General features: G+C 36.6%; 1 protein-coding gene across 1 annotated transcript in view; it reads left to right on the plus strand.

Moving 5' to 3' along the window:
- Nucleotides 1-4378: 4378 nt before the first annotated feature.
- IL7 (interleukin 7) overlaps nucleotides 4379-24401 on the plus strand; it is a gene marked incomplete at both ends in the record, with an annotated part of 42405 nt that continues 22382 nt past the window's right edge. The window contains 3 exon segments of the mRNA XM_084230549.1: nucleotides 4379-4396; nucleotides 4398-4414; nucleotides 10332-10455. Of these exon segments, the coding sequence (XP_084086675.1) occupies nucleotides 4379-4396; nucleotides 4398-4414; nucleotides 10332-10455 (159 nt within the window).

The raw sequence follows: 24401 nt of genomic DNA on the forward strand, positions 1-24401 counted from the left end.
TGGTTAGTGTAAGCCCAGGAAAGCTCCCTGCATGGTTCCTGGGGCCCAGCCACACCCAACAGAAGCCCCATCACTGCTGCTGATGCCACCATCCTCACGCATGACGCGGGGGCCCAACCATGCCCAGTGAAAGACCACTGATATAAATGCATTTCCCAAAAGCAAATAATGGGTGAATACAACAAATGGCAACCTGAGTCCTCAGGGGAATACTGCAACACACACACACACACACACACACACACAGAGAGAGAGAGAGAGAGAGAACAAATCTCTAGAACTCAGTCACAAATACATGGAAGATCTATTCTTCTTACCAGATACAGAGCTCAAAATTGACATCATAAATTCAAAGCAATGGAAGAAAATAGAAAAAACACAGGTATGCTGATCAAAAAATTAAAAAAAAAAAAAAACAATTCGGAAAAACAAATGTATGTCCTAAGAAATAAAATTAACAATTAGAAGTTTGAAATTGAATTTTTAAATAAGAAAATAAGATCAACACAGCTGTAAAACACTAATAGAGGAGATAAAAAAAAAAACAAGAGCAAAAAAAAAAAGTCTCTTCAATAAATGGTGCTAGGAAAATTGGACAGTCACATGCAAGACAATGAAAACAGACCACTCTCTGACACCATACTCAAAAATATCAACTCATAATGGATAAAAGACTTGTGTGTAAGACCTGAAACTATAAAAGAAGAAAACATAGGCAAAACACTCCATGACATAGGGTTCAGAAACATCTTTGTGGATTTATCTCCAACAGCAAGGAAAAGAGAATATAAACTATTGGGATTACATCAGACTTGAAGTTTCTGCACTATTAAAGCAAAATGACATCTTATTGCACGGGAGAAAATATTTGCATACCATTCACCTGACAAGCGGCTGATATTAAAGATCAACAAAGATCTCTCATACAACTCAACAAAAGAAAACAAAGAACTCAATCAAAAAATTGGCAGATGATTTAAACAGGCACTTCTCCAAAACAGACATACAAAAGGCCAACAGGCCATGAAAAAAAGTTTCATCAGCACTTATCTTCAGAGAAATGCAAATTCACATCACAATAAGATACCACCTCACACCTGTGAGAAAGGCCTCTACCACACAAATCAGAAACAATGAGTGCTGGTGAAGGTGTGAAAAAAAAGGAACTGTAATACACTGTGGGAATGTAGACTGGTCCAGCCCCTATGGAAACTAGTATGGAGGCTTTTCAAAAGATTAAAAAAGAATCTTTCATATAACCAGCAATTCCAGTCCTGGCTATCTACCCAGGAATGCATTTATATCAGTGGTCTTTCTCTGGACACAGTTGGGCCCCCGCGAGATGTGTGGGGATGGTGGCATAGACAGCAGTGATGGGGCTTCTGTTGGGTGTGGCTGGGCCACTGGACCCATGCAGGGAGCATCCCTGGGCTTGCACTAACCAATCAGTGGTGTCTTCTCAGTACTGACTACTATTCATAAACTTTATATACTGTTATATACTATTCATAAACTTTATATACTATTTTCTTTGCATCTTGATTTTTTTGGTACATCATTGAGTCTATCAGTGAAGATAATAAAAAGCACTCTATTTCTCTAGGCATAAAACATTAGTATATAAAAATTTAACAGCCATTTTCTCCTGTGCATCTGTCTCAATAACAATAGTGTTTGGCTTACCAAAACAACTACCATTTCTTCAGAAATTTTATTCTGGAATTTTTTTCCACATGGTATTCATTCTTTCGTGTACAAAATAATGATAACTTGATAGTTAGAATAGGTTCATTTTCATATAACAATACACATCCAAGTAGCTTCATGGATATTTTCTTCAAGAAGATTTTTCTCGTATGGGTTCTCATTTGGGTTCGGAGTCCAGGAAGGAATTTGCTTCTCCTCTCCTAAAGTTCTGAATAATCTCCTCTCATGCTTCTGAAAGTTTTCTTATGCACAAGTCCTTATTCTGTCAGGTTTTATGGTGATTGCATTAAAAAAGAGAGCTGGATTTCCTCTTGAACAGTTATTTATTGATGTTCTTTTATCTGTTCCTGAAAGGCTTTGTTTGTTTGTTTGTTTTTTAAGGGCAGGATATGTGAAAAGACACTCCCCAATGCTGCTATCAGGCTTTAAATAGTCACCTATCTAGCTGTGTTTGGGTATAGAATTCATCTTTAAAAATCACTCTAGTCTACTCCCCATTCCCTCTTTATGTTCCAGTCACATGGAAATAATAGGTTTTCCCCACTTTATGCTGTCCCTTGCTCTTATTTACTTCCCTCATTTTCTTCCCCTTTTCTTCTATTTCTGTTTAGCCTTCACATACTTTCTTTCTCACATATTCTCATTCATATATTCTTCTTCCATCATTCTCTCTCCAACTGTCATTCAGCAATGCTTTGAATGCCTATGTGCTAGATACTGTTCTAAGTGGAAGTAAGTTGGGCTGAACACATCTAAGAAAAAGGCCAGTGTGTGTGAGTGCAGTGAGTATATTGCCAGGGAGTCTGAGAGGGCAAGATGGTGCAGCTCACACAGCACCTTGGAAGACCTGGCACACTGAGGTGAGGTGCCAGAGTGTGGTCACAGAGGGTTCAAATGTAAATTTGCTCTAGAAGAATAGAGTTGTGGGCAAGAATGAAAGCCTGAAGATCCCTTAGACAGCAGGTTTTTAAATGATTGGCCCGCTGGCAATACATAGAGTGGACACATTCCATGCAGGATTTTATTTTTGAGATAGAGTTGACAGAACTTGCCTATGGATGGGTTGTGGGAAGTGAGCCTAAAAGAGGAATCAGAGATCCTAGTTTCAGCCTCTAGCAACAGTCTCACTCGATTTCATTGTTATGCTTTTCCTTTTTCTCTACCCCACCCTCTTTTTCCTCTTTATTTTTGTTCACACTGTAACAGAATCTGGAAATCTCTTCACCATGCATAGGGTTAGTTCCTGCTAACCCATCTCAATTTAGAAGTCACAAACTCCAGAAACATTTCCTGAGGTCCCTACATTGGGCCAAAGGTACAACCATGTGACACCATAGCTGTTTTACTCCTGGCATCAATTTCTACAGTATTGCATTATTCACAAGGACTTCCCACACAGGGTTTCCAAGCGTCGACTCTAGAGCCAGAATCCAGCAGGTTTATGTCCAAGCTCTGATACTAAATGGCTAAGTGAACTCCAGGTCTCAGTTCTCACACATAAAGGGCAGATAAGAAAACTGCCTACCTCAGAAGTTTTTGCATGAAATTACATATGTAAAATGCTTAGCACAATACTAACACAGATCAAAGGCTAGGTAAATGATAGCCATTATTATTCATTGTTATTGCTTTACATTATTCATCTTCATCTAATCAGGGTTTCTGAAAAGTTTTAGGAACGAAACTAAATCAGGAAATACCTAAATAATTCAGGCAGGCCTAGAAAAAAATTAATACCTCAGTAACAGCCAAAACGGGTGAGATTTATTAACTAATACGGATAAATATGCTCACGGAAGCCATAATTATTAACTATTACTAGTTTTCATTTCTTCCACTTACTTTGGGCTTTGGTTTTGGGGTCCCAAAACACCAGTTACCACATGAGATGGACCCACAAGTTTATTTTTCTTTGAGGTCTCACCTGAGCAGGTACATGTTTAAAAGACAGAGCAGAAAGAGACTGCTCGCAGAGGTTGGAGGGACTGAGGGCGTGACCCTCTTAATCATTTTTTACTTCCTTTTTTTTGCAAGACGACTTGGCATCCTCCACCACATCCGCGGCAAGAGCTGCGACGCCTCCTCCATGGCGTGCGTTTGCGATAGCCCAGCTTTCTTCCCACATATCTGTGGCTTCCGTGGACACATTAGCAACCGATGCTTTTAGAGCTCAGTGGCCTGGCTTTGCCAAGGCGGCTAGAGGTCATCTGGAAAGTCTTTTGCCTCCAATTGCTCCGATTCAGGAGACCAGCTCCTTTCTCCCGCGGTGCTTTGGGAATTCGCGTCCTCCTCTGGTCCAGGTCCAGCTGCGCAGGAAGCCCTAAGGGCGGGAGGAGGCAGGTGCTTGGAAGGCGGGGTGGAGGGGGGGCGGTGAAGGCGCCCCCTTGATGAACCCAGAGATCGAACCTGCTACCAAGCGCAAAGTAGAAACTGAAAGTACACTGCCGGCAGATCCTACGGAAGTTATGGGAAAGGCAAAGCGCCGAGCCGGGCTGTGGTGTGTGCCGCCCCCCTTGGGATGGATGAAACATCAGGCGCGGCGTGGGTGAGAAGAGCCAGCTGCAGAGACTGCCCTACCCAGCACAGACACCGGGCAACTCCGCGGGAAGACCAGGGTCCTGGGAGTGACTATGGGCGGTGAGAGCTCGCTCCTGCTGCAGTTGCGGTCATCATGACCACGCCCGCCTCCCGCAGACCATGTTCCATGGTAAGCGCTCCTGTCCCGGGCGCAAAAGTTCGCGCGCCGGGCACGCCGGGGGACTGCGGAAAGCGCCGCGGGGCCCCGCGTCCGGGAACTGCCCGGCCTTGCACTTTGGACCTGCGGAGAGCCCTGGCTCTCCCACGGGCAGCAGTCCGCCGCCCCGCAGTAGCCTGGCGGGCAGCCACTTGCACCTGGGGCTGCTGCGCCTGGCAGGCGGCTGCGAGCAATCCCAGCGCCGGCTTTGCGCCCCGAGACCGAGTGCTGCAGCCTCTGCGCCGCTCGGCGTTGGCAGCCCGAAATCAGGGTCTCACTCTTCCCCAGCCAGAGTTGCCCTCTGTCATCCCGGCGCCCAACCCACCTCCCGGTTCTCCTGGCCGCCCCAACTTACTCACCGGCGCGGGGTGATAATGCAGCTCCCAACTCCCCAGAGAAGCGAAAGCGAAGCTCCCACGGGAACGCGGTTTTAAACCCTAAGGGACAGGTCTTTGGAAAACCCCTTTAATCCCCCTCAGTGAGACAGAGTTTCCGACAGGGGCTGCACCTTCTCTTTTAGCTGGGAACCCAGGCCCTCCGACTGGCACCGAGAAAAGCCAGTTCAGGGTTGTTGGGGTTTTGTTGTTGTTGTTTTCCTGTATGGGTGCTCCTTGATGAAGGCGGGAACAAATAGACAAAGCTCTACCTTCTAGACCCCATCGAAGAGCTAATGTATTTTTATTTGTGCGGAATACGGACTTAAAATGGACATGGGCAGAATTGAGGCCAGTTAGACTCTGTTGGCGGCGATATTGCCAATGTAAAGACCCGAAATTTTTAGTGGAAGAAAGAAGAGGGAAAAGAGATGCGAGCGGAGAAAATCTACTGCGAGAAATGGGAATAATTTCTCGTCAATACTGCCTCAAGCCAGTGAAGGTGAGGGAGGGTGCAGGAAGAGCGCGGACTGGTTTTGCCTTTGATAGCTGCTCTGAGAGCTTTTCTAGAGACACCTTTAGATGAGTGGAGCTCTTTCCCTTCTCATAGGTATTGAAGAATCAAGAATTGACATAGCTAATGAGTAAGCAAATCAATGACAAAATAAAAGGGGGTTTTAGAGCGTGGGAGCAATTATGGAAGATTTACAATGGGCTTCTGCAGGAGTTTAATATAGAATTATGTATTGCGTAAACTCCTGCTCTCCTAACAATGCCCATCTCTGCATTGCTGCCTGGATAGTTCCCGATTCTAATCCTTGCATCACCTCTGATCTAAAGTGGAGTGGTAAAATAAGAAAAGGAAGCTAAGATGAATATTATTAACAAGGGAACTTACTGCTTGAAGTACATCCATGGTAATTGTGTGCCATAAATTGTTATCAGCTATCTATCTATCTATCTATCTATCTATCTCTATATATGAAAGAATTCTAATCTATATATATGAGAAAGAATATATGTGCGTGTGTGGAATATATATATGTGATATATATATATGAAAGAATTCTAAACTTCTAGTAATGATGATTATAATGAATGGGTTTCTGCATTTGGTTCCAAAATATTTCACTAGTTGCTCTCTACTTTAATTCTTTTCCACTTCTTTGGAGAGTTGAACTAGTTGAGGATCTACTATATGACCGTCGTTTGTGCTTTCTGGTTTAGGGAATTTAATCATATTTCAGGACTGAAAAAACAGGATAATAATAAAAAGAGAAGAACTGAGAAAGATTACAAAGTCTGAATAGGTCTAAAGGAGATTTACACATAGTATGACATCAATGTTTAAACGTTGTTTAAACAGCTTAAACTGGAAAATGTATTTCATTGTATGTCATATATATGTCACTTATATGTCATGTTCACATGAGATTATTTTTTCCTGGTCTTACTTCTGACACAGAACCTAGTGTAATAAGAGCAAATGTTTAGTGTCTTTTTTTTTTAATGAAATAATGGCATGATTCAGTGTTTCAGAGCTTGGCCAGGAAATATCGGAGTGAAGTTCCGATACTTTAGAGGGAGTTGGGTCTTTGTTCATTCCCCTTGACTACACATATGTATTTATTTTTTAGAAAGCAATGTAGTTCAGCGACTGAAACCTGAGTTTCTAGACTCTTCAACCCAACAAATATGGAATTGATTCTTGGCTTTAATAGACACATATTATGTGTGAAAAAAATTTCTTTGAGTCCCAGACTCACTCTCCATCTGCAAAATTGTGACTAATTGGTAGTAGTTACCTCATGAAGAGGCTGTGAGATTAAATGAAAGAATGTATAAAATATTATAAAATGACTGCCAAAATACTTTTGTTTATCATAGTATTTGTGGATAGAATTTACAGTTCAACTTTAATAATGGTTGTGAACAATGTTAGATTTCTTTATGTGAGCATACTCAGACTTCTGTTTGTAATCTTTAAAAGCAGGTTTCTATACAGCAATGGTTATTTTTCTACTACTTAATAATTTGGCTTTTTCTTCATTCATCCATTTGCTGTGCCAATTGTTCATGTTAAAGACAAGTTTTATACATTCAGATAATGTCTTCCAATCTATCCTAACATTATTTTGATGATATTTATATTTTTAAATTCCCAGCAAAAATAGGCATATGTAATGTTTATAATGAGCATTGAATAAACACTTATTGATCTTAACAACTGGTGAACAATTGGATTTGATGGACTATGAAAACTAATTTATTTATGTTCACTTTGACCCCATAACTTATACAGCTGAGAACTGAATGTATTATTTGGCTTAAAGTAAAAAACCAACAAGAATTTTTTGAACAGTCATCATTCTGGTTTAACCAAAATCCCTACTGAAAACAAATTCTCCAATTTCAATCCCTTCAGGAGATATAAAGACAAGTCCATCTTCATGGTTTGTCTTCTCTGTAACTTAATGAAAAGTTCAGGGTGGGGGAAGGGTAGATGTCTATGTATAATCTGAAACCAAACAAAAAGCAGAGTTCTTTTCCCATTGTGATAACGGTATCAAAAGCACACTCAAACTCGGCGATACTAACATGCTACTCTTAATGTGCTATGGAGAAAAGACTGCAATTGCTGACCAAACTACAAGTTGTTAATGAGCAATCTAGAAATCTATAAGATGTGAATCTAGGAATCTGTAAGATGTGAATCCCTCGGTCTTGGGGCTTCTCCTTGAGGTTATTTCAAATCCAAAGAGTTACTGTATACTGTATTTGGGTATATACTCTATTTGTATAAGTATTACATATATAATATAATGTATCTGGATTGGTAGAATCTTAGAATTGAGGAACTTAAGAGCTAGAAGGGAAAATAAGTTCTCATTTCATAAATCTGCTGTGTGAAGCTTAAAAACCTCTGTCAGTCACTCAATCACATATTTCATACCAATGCAGAAAACCTGAGTATCTTACTCCAAACCGTTGGTGCTTTTGCATTGTCTTTGTCTAGCATAGGTTTGCTCATTTAGTAGCATTGATGGCAACAAAAGACATACCTTAAGGGCAAGACAGACTGTGTTTTAGGATTGAAAAACTAGTTGTGATACACACAGAGAAGACTGAATTTTCCACTATCATTTGAAAATATTGATAAAATGCCATCCAATGAATTGGTTGATGTGAATTTTGAGACTAATTATTGAAAATTGAGGGGAAGAGGATACAACAGATAGAGCTCATAGGAAATAAACTAACTTCCTTTATTAAAAGATAAATGATGACTCTTTGGAATAACATCTATGTATAGTGGTAAGAATGTCTCCCTTTCATTCCAGTATTTTATTACATCATCCATAAAGCTCACTTCAAATTATATCTTGTGTAACTTTTCCTTTATAATCTACTCCTCCCAAAGTATATGCTTGAACATCTATAAAATGACAAAGAATATATATGTTTGCTTTTATACAATATGCACAAACCCGATTACAAAGTTACAACCCAGTAAATATAGCAGTTGATCACTGAGGATCTTCAGGATGAAGGAATAGTCGCAGAAGACAGAGGCAGAGCTGTCTATTACATGGAAGAGGTTTTTCCTAAGAAGAATGTGAGTACATATTATTAAAGGTTTATGGCTATTTCTGATCAAATCCTGGTGAGGCAGCAAACTCAGGTTAGAATACAGACATGGCACTTATTATCTGTTTTGCAAAGTTATTAATTTGCAGTGCTTTCCTGGTGGCGCAGGGGTTGAAGTCTCAGTGTTATCAAGCTATCACCAGCCACTGACACTGAGGCATGAATTCGATTCCTGGCCAGAGAACTATCCCACATGTGCTGCAGACCTCTCCTATCTTGCCTGCTGCTCCCCATCAGCAGTGTGATTCAGTAGATCTGCCTGTTCTGCTCCCCACTCTGTCTCTGCTGAATCCTTTCACCTCCTACCCCTCTGGCCTACACCCCAGTTCTTGTATGCATAACTAAATATTTTTTTAAAAGTTGTTTACTTGCAGGACTCTTGATTTTAGAAATGATAGGTATTAGGCACATAACAGTGTCTGGCACGTGGTAGATAATTAAATTAAAGGCAACTAGTATCATAATGATTATTCATCTCCTAAGTGAAGTCTTATTCACCATGAATGTAGACACTTAGTGGCAGACCTATGCATAGATTCCATGTCATAGGCCTGGATTTTCATTTCTCTTACCTTATAAAGTGTCAGTGACATATGAAAATAAGATGTAGGATTTATGTTTATTCCCATATATGTTACCCAGCTTATTTCTATATTTATAAAAATATAGGTTACTAATAGCATATTCTTTTTGGGGGGAATGCTACTGGTTTTTATATGGCAGATAATAAAATAATAGATGAGTGTTATTGGTGATTTTTGATATACTTAACTTAACAGTCTTTGGGTCATTGTCACAATATTAGTTCCTTGGGTTTCAAGGAGTGATATTTAGACTTTTAATCAGAGAAGGCACACCTGTGACATACTTGCACTCAACAAGTGCAGTTGAGGTTCATTTGGGAAATTCACAGGAAATATATATATATCATACTCAGAAGTGTGTAGAAAAATGCAAAGATGACACTATGGCAGGCTCATGAAAAAATAGTTCCCAAAGTAAACCAAACTTTAGCTTCTCTGAGCATCACTGACTTTCCACCTAATGTATTATTGCTGCCACAAATGATACCATTTAGAACTTTATTCCTTTTCACTAGACAGTTGCTTCTAAATAAGAAAGCTTATCAATAACAAATATAAATCATTTTAACAGGTTTTGAATTCACTCACTGGTTTGTTTTTTTTATTTTTTTACATGTCAAGGAGCTGGACAAAACAGTATTTGAAAAGAATATGAGTCTCTGGGCATCTGGAAACAGAAAATATTGAAAAGATAGGAAAAGGAATCTCAAATTATAGATGCCAACTTTGACATAATTGTCAAAATTCTGAAAGGAGTCAATGCTTAAAGCTCTATTATTAAAAAGAAATAGCAGAATGCTGTACTATGGAGATAAACTTAAAATGCTACCTCTAGAAGGGACTGGACACTTGGATAATGATCAACCTTTACATAAATATATAATCACATGCCACAGGACATAACATTTTAGAACTCTGTAACTTTTTAACCTGTAGCTTACTTGCTTACCTATTTACCTGTAGATATAGAAATTGAATAAACTGTATTTATACCAGAGATTATTTTTTCAGAAGGAAGGATAATCTACTCTCATTGTATTTGGTCTGCACTTTCCCAAAGAATATTCTTCGGGTAAAAAAAGGAAAGAAACTTTATAATGTTGTCTCACTTTGCTCATTGCATATTATCTATATTTAGGGTCCTTCCCACACTATCCAAAAACTGGGATACACTATTTAATTATTAGAAACAAGTGATCAGGTCAATTGATCACCACAATCAAATATAACATTATTTATGACATTTAGCTTACTCTTACTACTGTTGAATTTAGTTTCTTTTAGGTATATTTTTGGAATTCCACCCCTGATCCTTGTTCTGTTGCCAGTAGCATCATCTGATTGTGAAATTGACGGTAAAGAAGGCAAAGAATATGAGAATGTTTTAATGATCAGCATCAATTACTTGGTATGTTCTTGTTTTGTTGTTCTTACATTTTAACTTTTTGGGAAAAATTGATATGTACTGTTGGTATGCAGTTTTATATTCAATTAGCCATCTATATTCCTTGAAAATAAGGTATAACAACTAAAGAATACAATTTAATAAACTAATAGCTATACATTTTTATAGTTACTATTATTATATAGTTACTATTATTATATTCTTTAAAAATAAGTCTTTCCTAGAGCTTAAAACTCCTGCAAGTATTCATTTCAGTACCAATGTCCTTCACTAATAAATTTTCATAATTTATAATTTAACATAACTGTATTTCCTTACCTCCTGCTGACAATTCCTATAAAAGCATTAGAGTAGAATAAATTAACTTTTTAAAATTATCATGAAAAGAGCTGTGTAATTATTTTATTTTATCAAATTGTATGTATATACATATATGTGTCTGTATATTTATGTATGCGTATTTATATGTAATTTGCTATAAGCTAATTTTTTTATATTTGCTATGAATATTCTTTTAATTCATAGATTTCCTTTTTAAGAGCACTTTAGTTTTACAGAAAACTTGAGAGAAAGTAAAGAATTCCCATATCTGAGCTCCATCTCCCATTTTCCCTATTGTTAGAATCTTGCATTTTTGGTATATTTGTTACAATTGATGAACCAATATTAATATATAATTATTAATTAAAGGCCATAAATGACATTAGGGTTCACTCTTTGCACAGTCCTGTAAGGTTTGACAAAAGCATCATGTCATGTATCCACTATTTCTCTTTATATATCTCTTTCTTCCTCCCCCTGAATCCATAGCAACCATTGATCTATTTATGATGTCTTTATTTTTTATTTTTCTGGAATGTCATATAGTTGGAATTCTGTATTATATAATTTTTTAGACTGGATTCTTTCACTTGACAAATTGTATGTAAGATTCCTCCCTGAATTTTTATGACTTGATGGCTCATTTCTTTTTATTGCCAAATAATAGTCCACGGAATAGAGGTAACAAATTCACCGATTGAAGGTGGATTCTGATTTTTGGCAATTATAAAGAAAGCGCCTATGAATATTCATGTGAAGGGTTTTGTTTAGACATACTTTTTCAATTCATTTGGGTAAATATGTAGAAATGTAATTCAGGATCCCATAGTAAGACTATGTTTAAATTTGTATTAAACTTCCCATTGTTTTCCAAAGTGATTATACCATTTTGCATTTTCATCAGTAGTGACTGAGAGTTCCTGATGCCTCACAATCTCGCCAGCATTTGATATTGTTAGTGTTTTGAGTTTTGGTCATTCTAATAAGTGTGCCATTTATCTTATTGTTAAAATTTGCAACTCCTAAATGACATGCGATGTTAAGCATCTATTCAGTTATCTGTTGCATTCCACATATCTTCTTGGGTGAGGTACCTGAACTAACATCTTAATTGACATGTTGAAAATACTGAATCTTATTATCCATGATTATGGAATATCTTTCCATTTATTTAGATCTTTCCCTGATTTCCTTTCATCAAAGTTTTGTACTTTTCCTGGCTTAGATCCATTTCATATTTTCTAGATCTATGCTTAAGTATTTCTTTTTGATACCAATGTAAATGTTGCTGTGTTTTGCATTTCAAATTTCATTTGTTCACTGCCAGTATACCTGAAAACAAATTACTTTCGTATATTCACTTTGTATCCTCTAACCTTGTTATAATTGATTACTCATTTGAGTAAGTGATGATAATGATTCTTTGGGATTTTCTACAAAGACAATTACATCATCTACAAAAGTTAATTTTTTTTTAGTTTAAGAATTTTCTTATTTTAATGGGATTTTTTATTAATAGGCATTAAGTCCTTAAAATCCCAAATGGTAAAGGAAAACTTAAATGTTCATAAGATGGGGGTAATTGTCTAATATTGTCCTTCCATTCCACTGACTTTCTGTATACTAACACTTAAGTCACAACTCCATGTTACACCCCTTGGTGGTATATTGGCAATTCAAGGTGATATTAATTACAATACCATGGAAATCTCTTGATTTTGACCACTGACTAGAAAAATAAGTGAACAGCAAAGGGCAGATACCTCCATTTTACATTTCATACATATTTCAGATTTTTTTGCATTAAAAATGCTATCAAATTAATCTTTTGAAGTTAAAATCAAGATTTTTTAAAATTTAATTTTGTTATCTGGGTAGTGAATGAAAAATTGTTAGTTCTACAATAAGTGTAAGTAACCATATGTGTGCAAAATTCTGCGAAAAATGTAATTGGCAATAGAAAAGTAAGAGAGTTTTTTTTTTTAAAGATTTATTTATTTATCTATCTATTTATTTATTTATTTATTTATTTATGCAAGCACTGGGTACAGTTAGAAGCACGGGAGGGTGAGAGAATTCACCAGAGCCAGAGCAGGGAGCAGAGCAGGCAGAGGGACCGAAGTACACTGGTGAGGGGAGCAGCGGGCAGCAGGAGAGGTCTGCGCCCATGTGGGACCCTCCTCTGGTGGCCGGGGAGCAGCCGGGAATTAAACCGGCGCTGCAGAGGTTGCGGGCAGCTTCGCAACCCAGTGCTCAACCGCTGCACCACCGGGGAGGCCCAAGAAAAGTAAGAAAGTTTTATTTACCAGATTCATAACACAATTTTTCTGTAAATATAGAGGAGTTTATTTCATGAAAATGCACAGGAGCAGTAAGAACAGAAGCAGCAAGTGATACTACTCAAACAAAGCAAAACTACTCTTCTTACTGAGATTAATTCACAAAACAGCAAAGAATACAGGATCTCATCAATCCAAGAGAATAATGCTATGATAGCCTCAAGAAAGTTGTGTGTCAGTATGAAGTGATACATTTGAGGAAAGGAGAAAGAAAGTCACAAAGAATTGTTCCTATCAAGATGACTGACTGGCAGAGATTTAGTTCCTTATTCACTTAGTGAGTTAGTAGATGCTCTGCAGACATGACTGTGTTTAAATCTTAGGGACACCATAATGCTAACATTATGAGATTCTTGTTATGCACTAAGTGATTTTCAGGAAACTTGTTCAACCTTCACCTATAGGAGAGAGCACTTTTTATAACTTCATTGCACAAAGGCAGGCTTGGGGTTGCTCAACTTGTAAGTGATGGAGCCAGGATTTAAGCCTCTGTTGCTAGCTAGTCAGGACCTCCCACTAGCAATCTCTGTGTTAACTTATCACTCAACAAACATTTATTTGAAGCTGGCTATATGCCAGTTATTGTGGCAAACCCTTTTGGGAGGTGTGGTTGTATGTATATGAGGGTATACACGATCTTTTAAGTAGCTTACACTTGGTGATGCTTAAGCCTTGGTTTGAAAATGCAAGTGGCAACTTGACAAGGAGGAAGAGAGGCTGCGAAACTGTCATTAAAAAAGAACAGCCTGTCCTTCGGAATTAATGTTTCTGTGTCATTTGGGTAAATGCCTAGGAGTGGAATTGCTGGATCATATGGAAGCTCTATCTTTACTAGGTTGAGGAATCTCCACACAGTTCTCCATAGTGGTTGGACCAGTTTGCACTCTCACCAGCAGTACAGGAGTGTTCCTTTTTCTCCACAACCTCACCAATATTTGTTGTTGCTAGTTTTTTTAATACGTGCCATTCTCACTGGTGTAAGATGTTATCTCATTGTAGTTTTGATTTGCATTTCCCTGATTACAAGTGATCTTGAACATTTTTTCATATGCCTGTTGGCCATTTGCATTTCCAAAGGGCACCTGCACCCCTATGTTTATAGCAGCACTATTTACAATAGCTAAGCTATGGAAACAACCCAAATGCCCAGAAATAGATGACTGGATCAAGATGTGGTACATATACACAATGGAATATTACTCAGCAATCCAAAAAGATAAACACATGCAGTTTGCAGCAACATGGATGGAGCTAGAAGGGATCATGCTCAGCAAAATAAGTCAGAAAAAAAAGAAAAATACCGGATGGCCTCACTCATAACAGGAATTTAGAAAACCTAAATAAGGGACCAGGAAAAAGACTAATTAATACAAAGTGAAAATCAAAATCAACAAATAACTATAAACCAGAGACACACTACAGGGGAGAGGGAAGAGGAAGGATTAAGGTCAAAATAAGGGGGGGGTGTGCGACTGTATGGGGAATATAACCAAATGAAAATGCATACACTGTGCAAAAATGAAAAATGATGTAAGAATTATATAAAATAAAATATTAAAAAAAAACATAAGTTGAAAGGAAAAAAAAAAAAGAACAGCCTGATTGTAAGCCAGGCTTGGAAATAAAGAAATTGAAATGGTGTTCAAGGAGTTGAGTAGATTAGATTGGCATTAGCTCATAGACCATGTTGCAGATACAGAACTGATCTCCAGAATTTTTAGACAGTACGCCCCTTTAGAAAACAATTTTTGAGCCTACACTTCCAGTATACATTTAGCATTTATTTACATATCTAGATTTTTCATAGTAATTTTTGTATGAATAATGATACATACAAAAACTGAAAATTTACACAGGATAAGATAAAAATTAAATGTAGATAGAATTTGTAAATTTTCCTCCTATACTGCAGTGGATTTTCCATTGTGGACTCTACTTGGACACCACTAGAAGGAAAAGTTTCCAGTAGATCTATATGTTATAGCGAGACCATGAATTATATTGATTTCATGGTATTTAGATTTTATTCAAAAGATCACCAAAAGTCAACAGTGATTTAATCATAAAGTAACATTTAATTAAAATACAAATGTATAAGCATTTTTTTTAATTTTTTTTTTTAGAGATTTATTTTTATTTATTTATACAAGCTTTGGGTATAGTCAGAAGCGTGGGAGGGCGAGAGAACTCACCAGAGCCAGAGCGGGGAGCAGAGCAGGCAGACTGAAGTATACTGCTGAGGGGAGCAGCGGGCGGCAGGAGAGGTCTGCGCACCATGCGGGACCCTCCTCCAGTGGCCGGGGAACAGCCGGGGATCGAACAGGTGCTGCAGAGGCTGTGGGCAGCTTCGCAACCCAGCGCTCAACCGCTGCGCCACCGGGGAGGCCCAGCATTTTCTATTTGCAATTTGCAACATATAAAAATAAATAATAGTCTTGCTCTTCTATAATCTATAAGGATGAGGGATACACATACCAGTCTAATACAAAATTAGAGGACAGCAGTACAATACAATACAGTTTCATATATCTGTGAAATTATTATAGTATCTCTATGAGGATATAATAAAAACAAAAACAACAATAATAACACAAATTAATGGGTCACTATAAACCAATACTGTCCTAGGCACTAATTTATATAATTCTTACAATAGCTATGTAATTAAAAAACTGAGACTCAGGTCACTGGCAAGTGTCAATGCTAGAATTTAAACCCAAGCAATATGGTTGCAGAAAATGCCCTCATTATTGCAAGGCAAAGCAGGTAATAGCCTGTTTCTTTGAGGGAGAACATTAACTAGAGAGTTGCAATGATACCATAAGCACAGAGAGGTACCAGGAACATGTAGATGGTGACTGGGCTGGTTGAATTTCAGGAAAAGAAGACTGTGAACTGAACAGATGTTTTGCAAACTATCCAAATCATTCATATCAGATCAATAAACTGGATCCAAGCTGTAGACGTATGAAAATAGAAATGATAAGAAGTATTTACATGGATTTAACTTGGCCCACGGTAGGTGTAAGACTCAGGTTTTCTACCAAAATCAGATTTATGAGGTTTATAGCAAATAATTTCTCTTTCTATATGGTCTGCAAAATATGGACTACAGGTTCCCATAATTGAGATAACTAAGTTAAATGGAATCAGCATTTTAACTTCCCTTACATGTATCTCTAAATTATGGTCTGGAAGAGAGGGATCCATTATGGTTCTTACAGCAAAAGATTAGGTCATCATTCTTGTCAGCGTTGCATATTTTTATTTACAAAAGTGCCAATATAGAAGATAAACTCTTGCTTTAATTTATATTTACATTTACATTTTAATTTACATTTCTTTAATTTCTAGTGATAGTGCATTTTGTGTTTTTATCATCATTTTTGTTTTTCTTTGTTAATTATCTTTGCATTGAGATAAAATTCAGTCTACCTTTTCAAGTATTGCAACTTAGTGACTTTTAGTAAATTCACAAGTTTTGGTTATCATTACTATTATTTACTCCCAGAACACTTCCATCACCTAAAAAAGAGTGATGAAAACCGTTAGCAGTAAGTTTTCATTCCAAATCACCAGAAACCCTGGTAGTCACTAATCTACTTTCTGTCTTTATGGATCTGCTTTTTCTGAGCTTTTCGTATAAATAGAATCACACAATATGTAATCTTTGTGTTGTGTTTCTTTTACTTTTTGCATGTTTTAAGATTCATCCATATTATGCATGAATCTACTTCATTTCTTCTTATAGCTCAATAATTTTCTGTTATATGGTAATTATTGCATTTTGTTTATCAATTTATCAGTTGAGAGACACTTAAGCTGTTCCTACTATTTGGCTATTAAGAGTAACGCTCTTAGAAGAGTAACGCTGCTTAGAAGGTTAGTATGTAAGTTTTTGTGCAATCCTCTTAGATATTTACCTACAAGTAGAATTGCTGGATCATATGGTAACTATATATTTTACTGTTAAAGAAATGTCAAAATGGTATCCAAAGTGACTACACTCATATTCCCGCCTGCAGAGTATGAAAGTTTGATTTTCTCCATATCCTCACCAAAATTTGTTTCCTGAATTTTTTACTCCAGTTATCCTAGGGGTAGGAAATGGTATCTGAGATTCTTTGGATTTGCATTTTCCTGAGGGCTGATATCAGTGCATCTGATGCCAAGCATATTTAATTGTTGGTCACTACTACTGGCCATTTGTGTAATGTCTTCAAGTAAATGTTTCTTCAAATCCTTTGCTTACTTTTAAATTGTGTTGTTTGTCTTTTTGTTGTAGGTTTTTAATAAATGTTGGACCAAACCCTTATAAAAAATATAATTTGCAAACATTTCCTCTGATCCTGTGGGTTGTCTTTTCACTTTCTTTATAATGTCTTATGAAGCACAAACTTATTTTCATGAAATTCAATTTATTTTCTATCCTTTTCTTCCTTGGTATCATGTTTTTGTGTCGTATGTAAGAATAAATTACCTGATTCAAAGAACAAAGTTTTATAAGTATATTTTGTTCAAAAAAATTTATACCTTTGGCTCTTATATTTAGGGTTTTGAAATATTTTGAGTTAGTTTTGCATATGCTACGAGGTAGGGATCCAACCTTATTATTTTCTAGTTGTTCTTCCTTAAGCTTTTGTTGAAAATACTGCTTTCCCCACATTGAATTTTCTTTTTTTTAAAGATTTATTTATTTATGCATACAAGAAATGGGGGACAGGCCAGAGGTGTGGGGGGGTGAGAGGATTCACCAGGCAGATTGGGGAACAAATCTGACTGACTGAAATACACTGCTGACTGACTGAAATATACTGCTGAACGGAGCAGCAAGTGAGTCAGGAGAGGTCTGCTGCACCACGTGGGTAGGAAATGGTAACCCTGGCCAGGGATCGAACTCATGCTGCAGTGGCTGCGGATTTTCTTGATACACAAACATGTGGGTTTATTTCTAAACTATCAATTATTTTTGATTGTCTATAATACCCTTATGCCCTTATTTAGATCTTCTTTAATTTCAGCTGTTTGGTACTTTCAGACTGCAAACTTTGAACTTATTTTTGTTAAATTTATTCCTAAGTATACCATGTGCCTTTTTTGTTATTATAAATGAGGCTGTTTTCTTAATTTTATTTTAAAATTGTCTGAGTTTTAACTTTGTTCTCCTTATATACCTACCTTCTGTTGGTCTATAACAATCATACAGTTTATGTTTAATTCATCTTTGTATCCCTCAGATACTCAGCATGGTACCTTCATGTATGACAAATAATATATGAATTTTAAATCTAATGAGAACCCAGAACTTGTTTATAATAGACTAAGAAGTCTATTATCCTTGAACATTTACTTCCTTGGAAATTTGTTAAGAATCAAATATCAGTCCTTTTCTGACATTCAGTGTGAACTAGCTTTGGAGGTTATACAATATTATTTTATCCATAAAAATCATTTTGCTTAAATATGACTCATGACTGAAGTATGTAACCCTTAGTCACCAGAACAGAGACTAGTGAAAGATATAAAGCTGCTAGAGATGGCCAAATACTTTCTAGGAATGACTCAGTCTAATTACAGGCACATGAAGCAATGTTCCTTATTATATAATGATGTTATAAGATCTAATGACTAATGGGTTTTGGCTTTTACAGTTTCCAATATCTTTAACTCTGTCTATCTATTTTCTAGGGCCCTCAAAGATTCAACTTCCTTCTTTCCATAGATAGGTCTCAGATACCTTCCTGTTTACACCTCTTCCATGAACGTTGGACCCATTTAATTCAAACATAAACTAGAAATCTCTACTCAGATGTACTGTGGCACATCATGAACACATACAGAACTAATCACATTTAGATACAACACCCAGTAGTACAATGTATGAAAGAAATGGAGATGTACTTCATGAAAATTAAGATGTGCTCTGAGAAAGACATTGCTAAGAAGATTGGAAGAAAATACTTGCACACATATCTAATAAAAGATTTGTGTAGTCAAAATATGCAAAGAAGAGTAAAAATTGAACAATTGCTAGAGAAACAATCCAATTAAAAAAAAATGGACAATGGCCTAAACAGACACCTCACCAAATATATATGTGTGTGTGTCTCTGTGTGTGCATGTACATATGTATATATGTATATGTATGTATATGTATGTATATATGTATATGTACATGTGTATATGTGTGTGTGTATGTATACATAGTATATAATCCCATGAAACGGTGCTCAAGATTATGTCATTAGGGAATTGGAAATTAAAGTTAAATAATGCTGCACCCCTAGTGAATGACTAATATCTAAAACACAACAAAATGCTGGCAAAGATATGAAGCAAACAGGTACTCTCATTTGTAGTCAGTGGGACTGCAAAATAGAACAACCAGTTTGGCAGTTCCTTACAAAGCTAACATAGTCATATCATGCAATCATGCTTATAGATATCTAACCAAATGAATTAAAAACTGATCTCCTCACTAATGCTCATTGAAGTTTTATTTATTTGTAATTGTCAGAGATGGAAGCAAACAGGAGTTCCTTCAACCAGTGAACAGATAAACTGTGTTACAGTTTATCTTTCAGTGAAATATGATCAATGCTAAAAAATCAGCAGTGCTCTCAAGCCACAAAAGGACATGGAGTATGTTAAATGCAGATTGTGTGGGGGAAAAAAAACAGTCTTAAAGGGCTACCTAATGCATGATTTCAACCATTTGACATTCTAGAAGTGACAAAAGTTGGTGAGAGTGAAAAGATCAGTGGTGATCAGGGGTTACGGAGTGGGACAATCAGGATGAATAGGCAGTGCCCACGGTTACTTAAAAGCAATGGAACTATTTTATGTGAAAGAGTAATGGTGGATATATTACATTATACATTGCATTTGCAAAACTCACAGAAACTTATAGTACTTTTTTTAAAAGATTTATTTATTTTTTATACAAGAACTGGGGTATGCATGAAATACTATTCAGCAATCAAAAAAGATAAACTCATGCCATTTGCAGCAACATGGATGGCGCTGGAAGGGATTATGTTCAGTGAAATAAGGCAAAAGGGAAAATAAAAATATTGGATGGTTTCACTTATAGGAGGAACATTTGGAAACCATACATGGGATTAGAAAAAAAAAGAAGACAAAAAAGACAAAAACTAGCAGGCAAACTGTAAATAAGAGACATTCAGGGCGAGGGAGCAGGGGGCTGGAAGAAGGAGAGTAGGGAGAGGGAGCAAAACAGGAGAGGGAAGAACATAAGAGACTATGGTGATGGTTTACAGGTGTCTTGGTGGTGGTCATTTTTTTTAAGACTGTGACTTTTTTTTTTTTAAAGATTTATTTATTTTTATACAAGAGCTGGGGTACAGACCAGAGGCGTGGGAGGGTCAGAGGATTCACCAGAGACAGAGCAGGGAGCAGAACAGGCAGACTGATGAAATACACTGCTGAGGGGAGCAGCGGGCGAGACAGGAGAGGTCTCCTGTGCCATGTGGGGATCTCCCTGGCCAGCTGGGAATCGAACCCGTGCTGCGGACAGCTTCACAGCGCTGTGCTCAACCTGCTGCACCAGGGGGGAGGCCCTGTGGTGGTAATTTTATGGGGATTACACCTGAGAGGAGAAATCAAACTTGTACAAAAGTGAACAACAATGTAAAAAATATATACATACAAATTTAAGAAATAATATATTCAAAAATGTAAAAATATTAATAATGAAATTAAACGTAAAATAATTTAAAAATGAAAGGGTACAAATAATATTTACTTCATGGTTACATAGTTCTCCAAATTCAACTTCCCTCGGTGTGCACTAGTACTAAGAGGAAATAGATTTCTGTATACAGCTACCTGGAACATTAGATTAAGAACATTACACCTTATTTTTGAGATTAGATTCCATGATATCAGAATCTCTAGATAAAGTTATCTCGGAATAGGTGGGTCCTAACTTCAATGACAAATATTCTGAGAAATGCAGAGCAGAGAAGACACACAGAAGGAGAGACCATGTGAAGACAGAGGCAGAGATAGCAATTATGCAGTTATAAACCAAGGAAGACAAAGGATTCCTGCACTTCTAAGAGCTAGGAGAGCATGGAGACCTGCCAACGCCTTGGGTTCAGTCTTCTGATTCACAGAACTGTGAGACAAGTTTCTGTTTGTTAAGGCATTCAGATTGTGGAAATTTGTTGTGGCAACCATAGAAAACTCATATACAGGGTGACAAAAGCTGACAAAATTCTAAAATTCACAAGCACTCCACCTTGGAGTGAAATAGTGTTGCAAGAGAAATGTTGCAGAGGAAAGGGTAGTGAAATGGGTTAATGAGTATTTGAATATCATAGTCTCATCATAATTGAAAAGAAATTTTGAAGACCACATCACTACACTCTCTTCATGGCAGGAATCTCATTAAACTTCAAAGTGAACTTAAAAAAATAAATTGCTAAAAATTGTGCAGTCTTTACCAGCAGAGCTGACGACAAATCCACTCTCCCCCAGTGCCACCTCCACACACTTTTTTCTATCAACCTGTGTTTCTAGGTTTAATAAGCTCAGACAGAATAAACATTACCAAGACCCCACTTAGAAGTGCTGAGAAGAGGCCATAAAATGGTTGGTGAGAAGTACATCATGAGATATGGAGTCAAATAAATATCATAGAATAGCTCATTGCAGGAAGCTTTCCTGCCCACCTGCAACTGAGCAGGTTCCTCTCTTTTTCTCCTTTTCCTAATAAACCTGTGCTTTTCAAATGTGAAAAAAATAAGTCTCATTTTCAAATTAACACAAACTATTTAACAACCATACAAAAATACCCTAGACCACAATACATAGACCTTAATAAACCAATTCATGGGTAATTGTTCCTACAAAAGAGAATATATCAAGTGGGAGAGTAAAAAAAAATCTATGGTAAAGGAAAATTTTTCCTGAAAAATTTAGGAATAACAATAAAAGGGCAGATGATATATAACAAACTTGATACAAAATGGTTATAAACTGCTTCTTGGTAAAATATCTGAACTGCAAGATAAAAGAATAATTCAGCATTCAAACAGAAATGGCAAGTCATTTTTTTTAGGGGGTGGAGGGAATCAGAGAGGCTTCAGACTTTCCACACCTACATGCAAAAGGATAATGAAATAATAGTGATAAAATTCTGTGGGAAATAAAATGTGACTGAAGAATTTTATCAGTAGCCAAGTTCTTATTTGAACATCCAGTGCACAAACAGAAAAATTATACATCAATGTCAAAATGTAGGGGACACAATTCTCACAAGCCTTTTCTTGAACAAGGAAATAAAGAAAAAGTACTAACCACAAAAATCCAATCGCTTGGAGAAAAATGTAGATTTTGCAATGAAAAGTCAATTGATGAGTATCAAATTCACTTCCTTCAAGAAAAAAAGTGGCCTCTTCTGTGTGCAATATATATTTTATTTTCTTAAAGGCTCTTCTGTCTGAGTTTTCCTATGTGTGAGGGGAGAGACTATCTTGTTAATCACTGTATCCCCAGCATCTAGAACATTACCTGGCACTGAATAGATCCTCAAGCATTTTATTGACTGACTGAATTAACATGCTTTACTACATTTATATTAGAAAGTTAAAATATTTTTAAATTACAAAGATGTTAATGTACACACACAAGTAATATTGGGAAAATTTATATGACATAGTTTTTACCATATTGGCTATATCCATGACTTTTCACCACTAATTTGGTCTATGTGCTACCTATGTGAGTACGTGTTACCTACTTAATGTCTTGCTTATTGTTGGTCCAGGCAGTGTTTATAGTTATGTTTTCGGGGAAAGCACTCCCTCTGATTCTGCTTGATAGTTTGGTCTACCATTCTTGATTATACTGCTTTGATTGACATTTTCTTTGTGAATTTTTATCTTTGTTCTGTGCCTACCCAACATAAACTCAACAGAATCTTTGAATATGTTCTTTCTGATACTTGGCAATTCTCTCATTAATAAAAGCCTATGGATCCTGTAGTTGAAAGTAGCATACAAAGTTCAGGCAAGTAGTAAGGAGGTTAGAAAGTAGAGTATTAAAACACCGGTGATTATAAATTCATATTTCACAGTTATTTATTGCTCACTAGATTGCCATACTTGTAAGGTAGTATATAACCATTACAGCATTGAACCTTAAGACTGCTAAGTGATTAAAACCTCCTCAAATTGTCAATGTGCATAAATTGTTAGGTTCGCAGTCATTTCTTCCAGATCGCCATAAAAATATCAATTTCTATTTCTTAATGGTTCAGTTAAATATGTATTATGCATGTGCTAATTGTGATTTGACAATTCAGAGATGAACGATATGATTTCTCTCTAAGAACTCTAGTGACTGAAGGATGAATTACAGTTTTAATGGGTAAGTCTTGAGGAAACAAAAATGAAAGGGAATGCCATTTCATCAGATAGGACTGGTTGTGCTTGAAATCCAGGATTTTCAGTGCAATTTTACACACAATTTGTAAAATGCCGGCTCATGGTTACAAAACAACTGTTTATACTTGTTGCCTCCAGGTGTAAAAAAGATCAGTTTACTACGCTGGGTCCTAGTCCTGTGAATTTCAGTTTGAAGGAAAACTGATTCTTGAATACAGTGGAATAATGTTGATAATTACAATAAAAAATGTTTAGAGATAGCAACTAATTCAATGTGGGAATTTAGGAGTTTCACTTTAAAGTCAATAGTCCCATGGCTTGAGATTAGGTGGAAATTTGAGTGTAGAAAGTTTAAAAGCTAGGCTATGATCAGATTTTGGAATGCCTTAATTGTCACACTGAGGAATATAAACTTGATTTTCTAAGACAAAATATTGGAGGGCCATTGAAGTCTTTCTAAACTTCAGAATTGTAGGATTATATCTGAGTTTTACAACAATAACACCTATAAAATAAGTTGGAGATGGAAAGCGTAAGTTATCTCAGAATAAGTTATCTCAGCATTCACACTTTAGTAGAGTCATTAATGGAAAGGGCATGCTACTTTTTTAAAAAACTGTAGTAAACCTTACAGATGGCAGTTAATATCCTATGCAAATTTGGGTGCTTAACTGGTGATATTGTCATCCAATGAGTATTTTTTATATCACATGAGAATGCAATGGAAAATCTGCTAAGTAAAAAGCAATAAATACTAAATTAATGGTAAATGAGCAACTCCTCCCAGCTGGGGAGTATAAAAGGTTTTTCCTAATTAGGGGCAATGAGATGAATGCTAGAGCGGTACTATACTTACATGGTAATGGAGTAGTTCCTG

This window comes from Talpa europaea (assembly GCF_964194135.1).
Source record: "Talpa europaea genome assembly, chromosome: 3".
NCBI classification, from domain to species: Eukaryota; Metazoa; Chordata; class Mammalia; order Eulipotyphla; family Talpidae; genus Talpa; species Talpa europaea.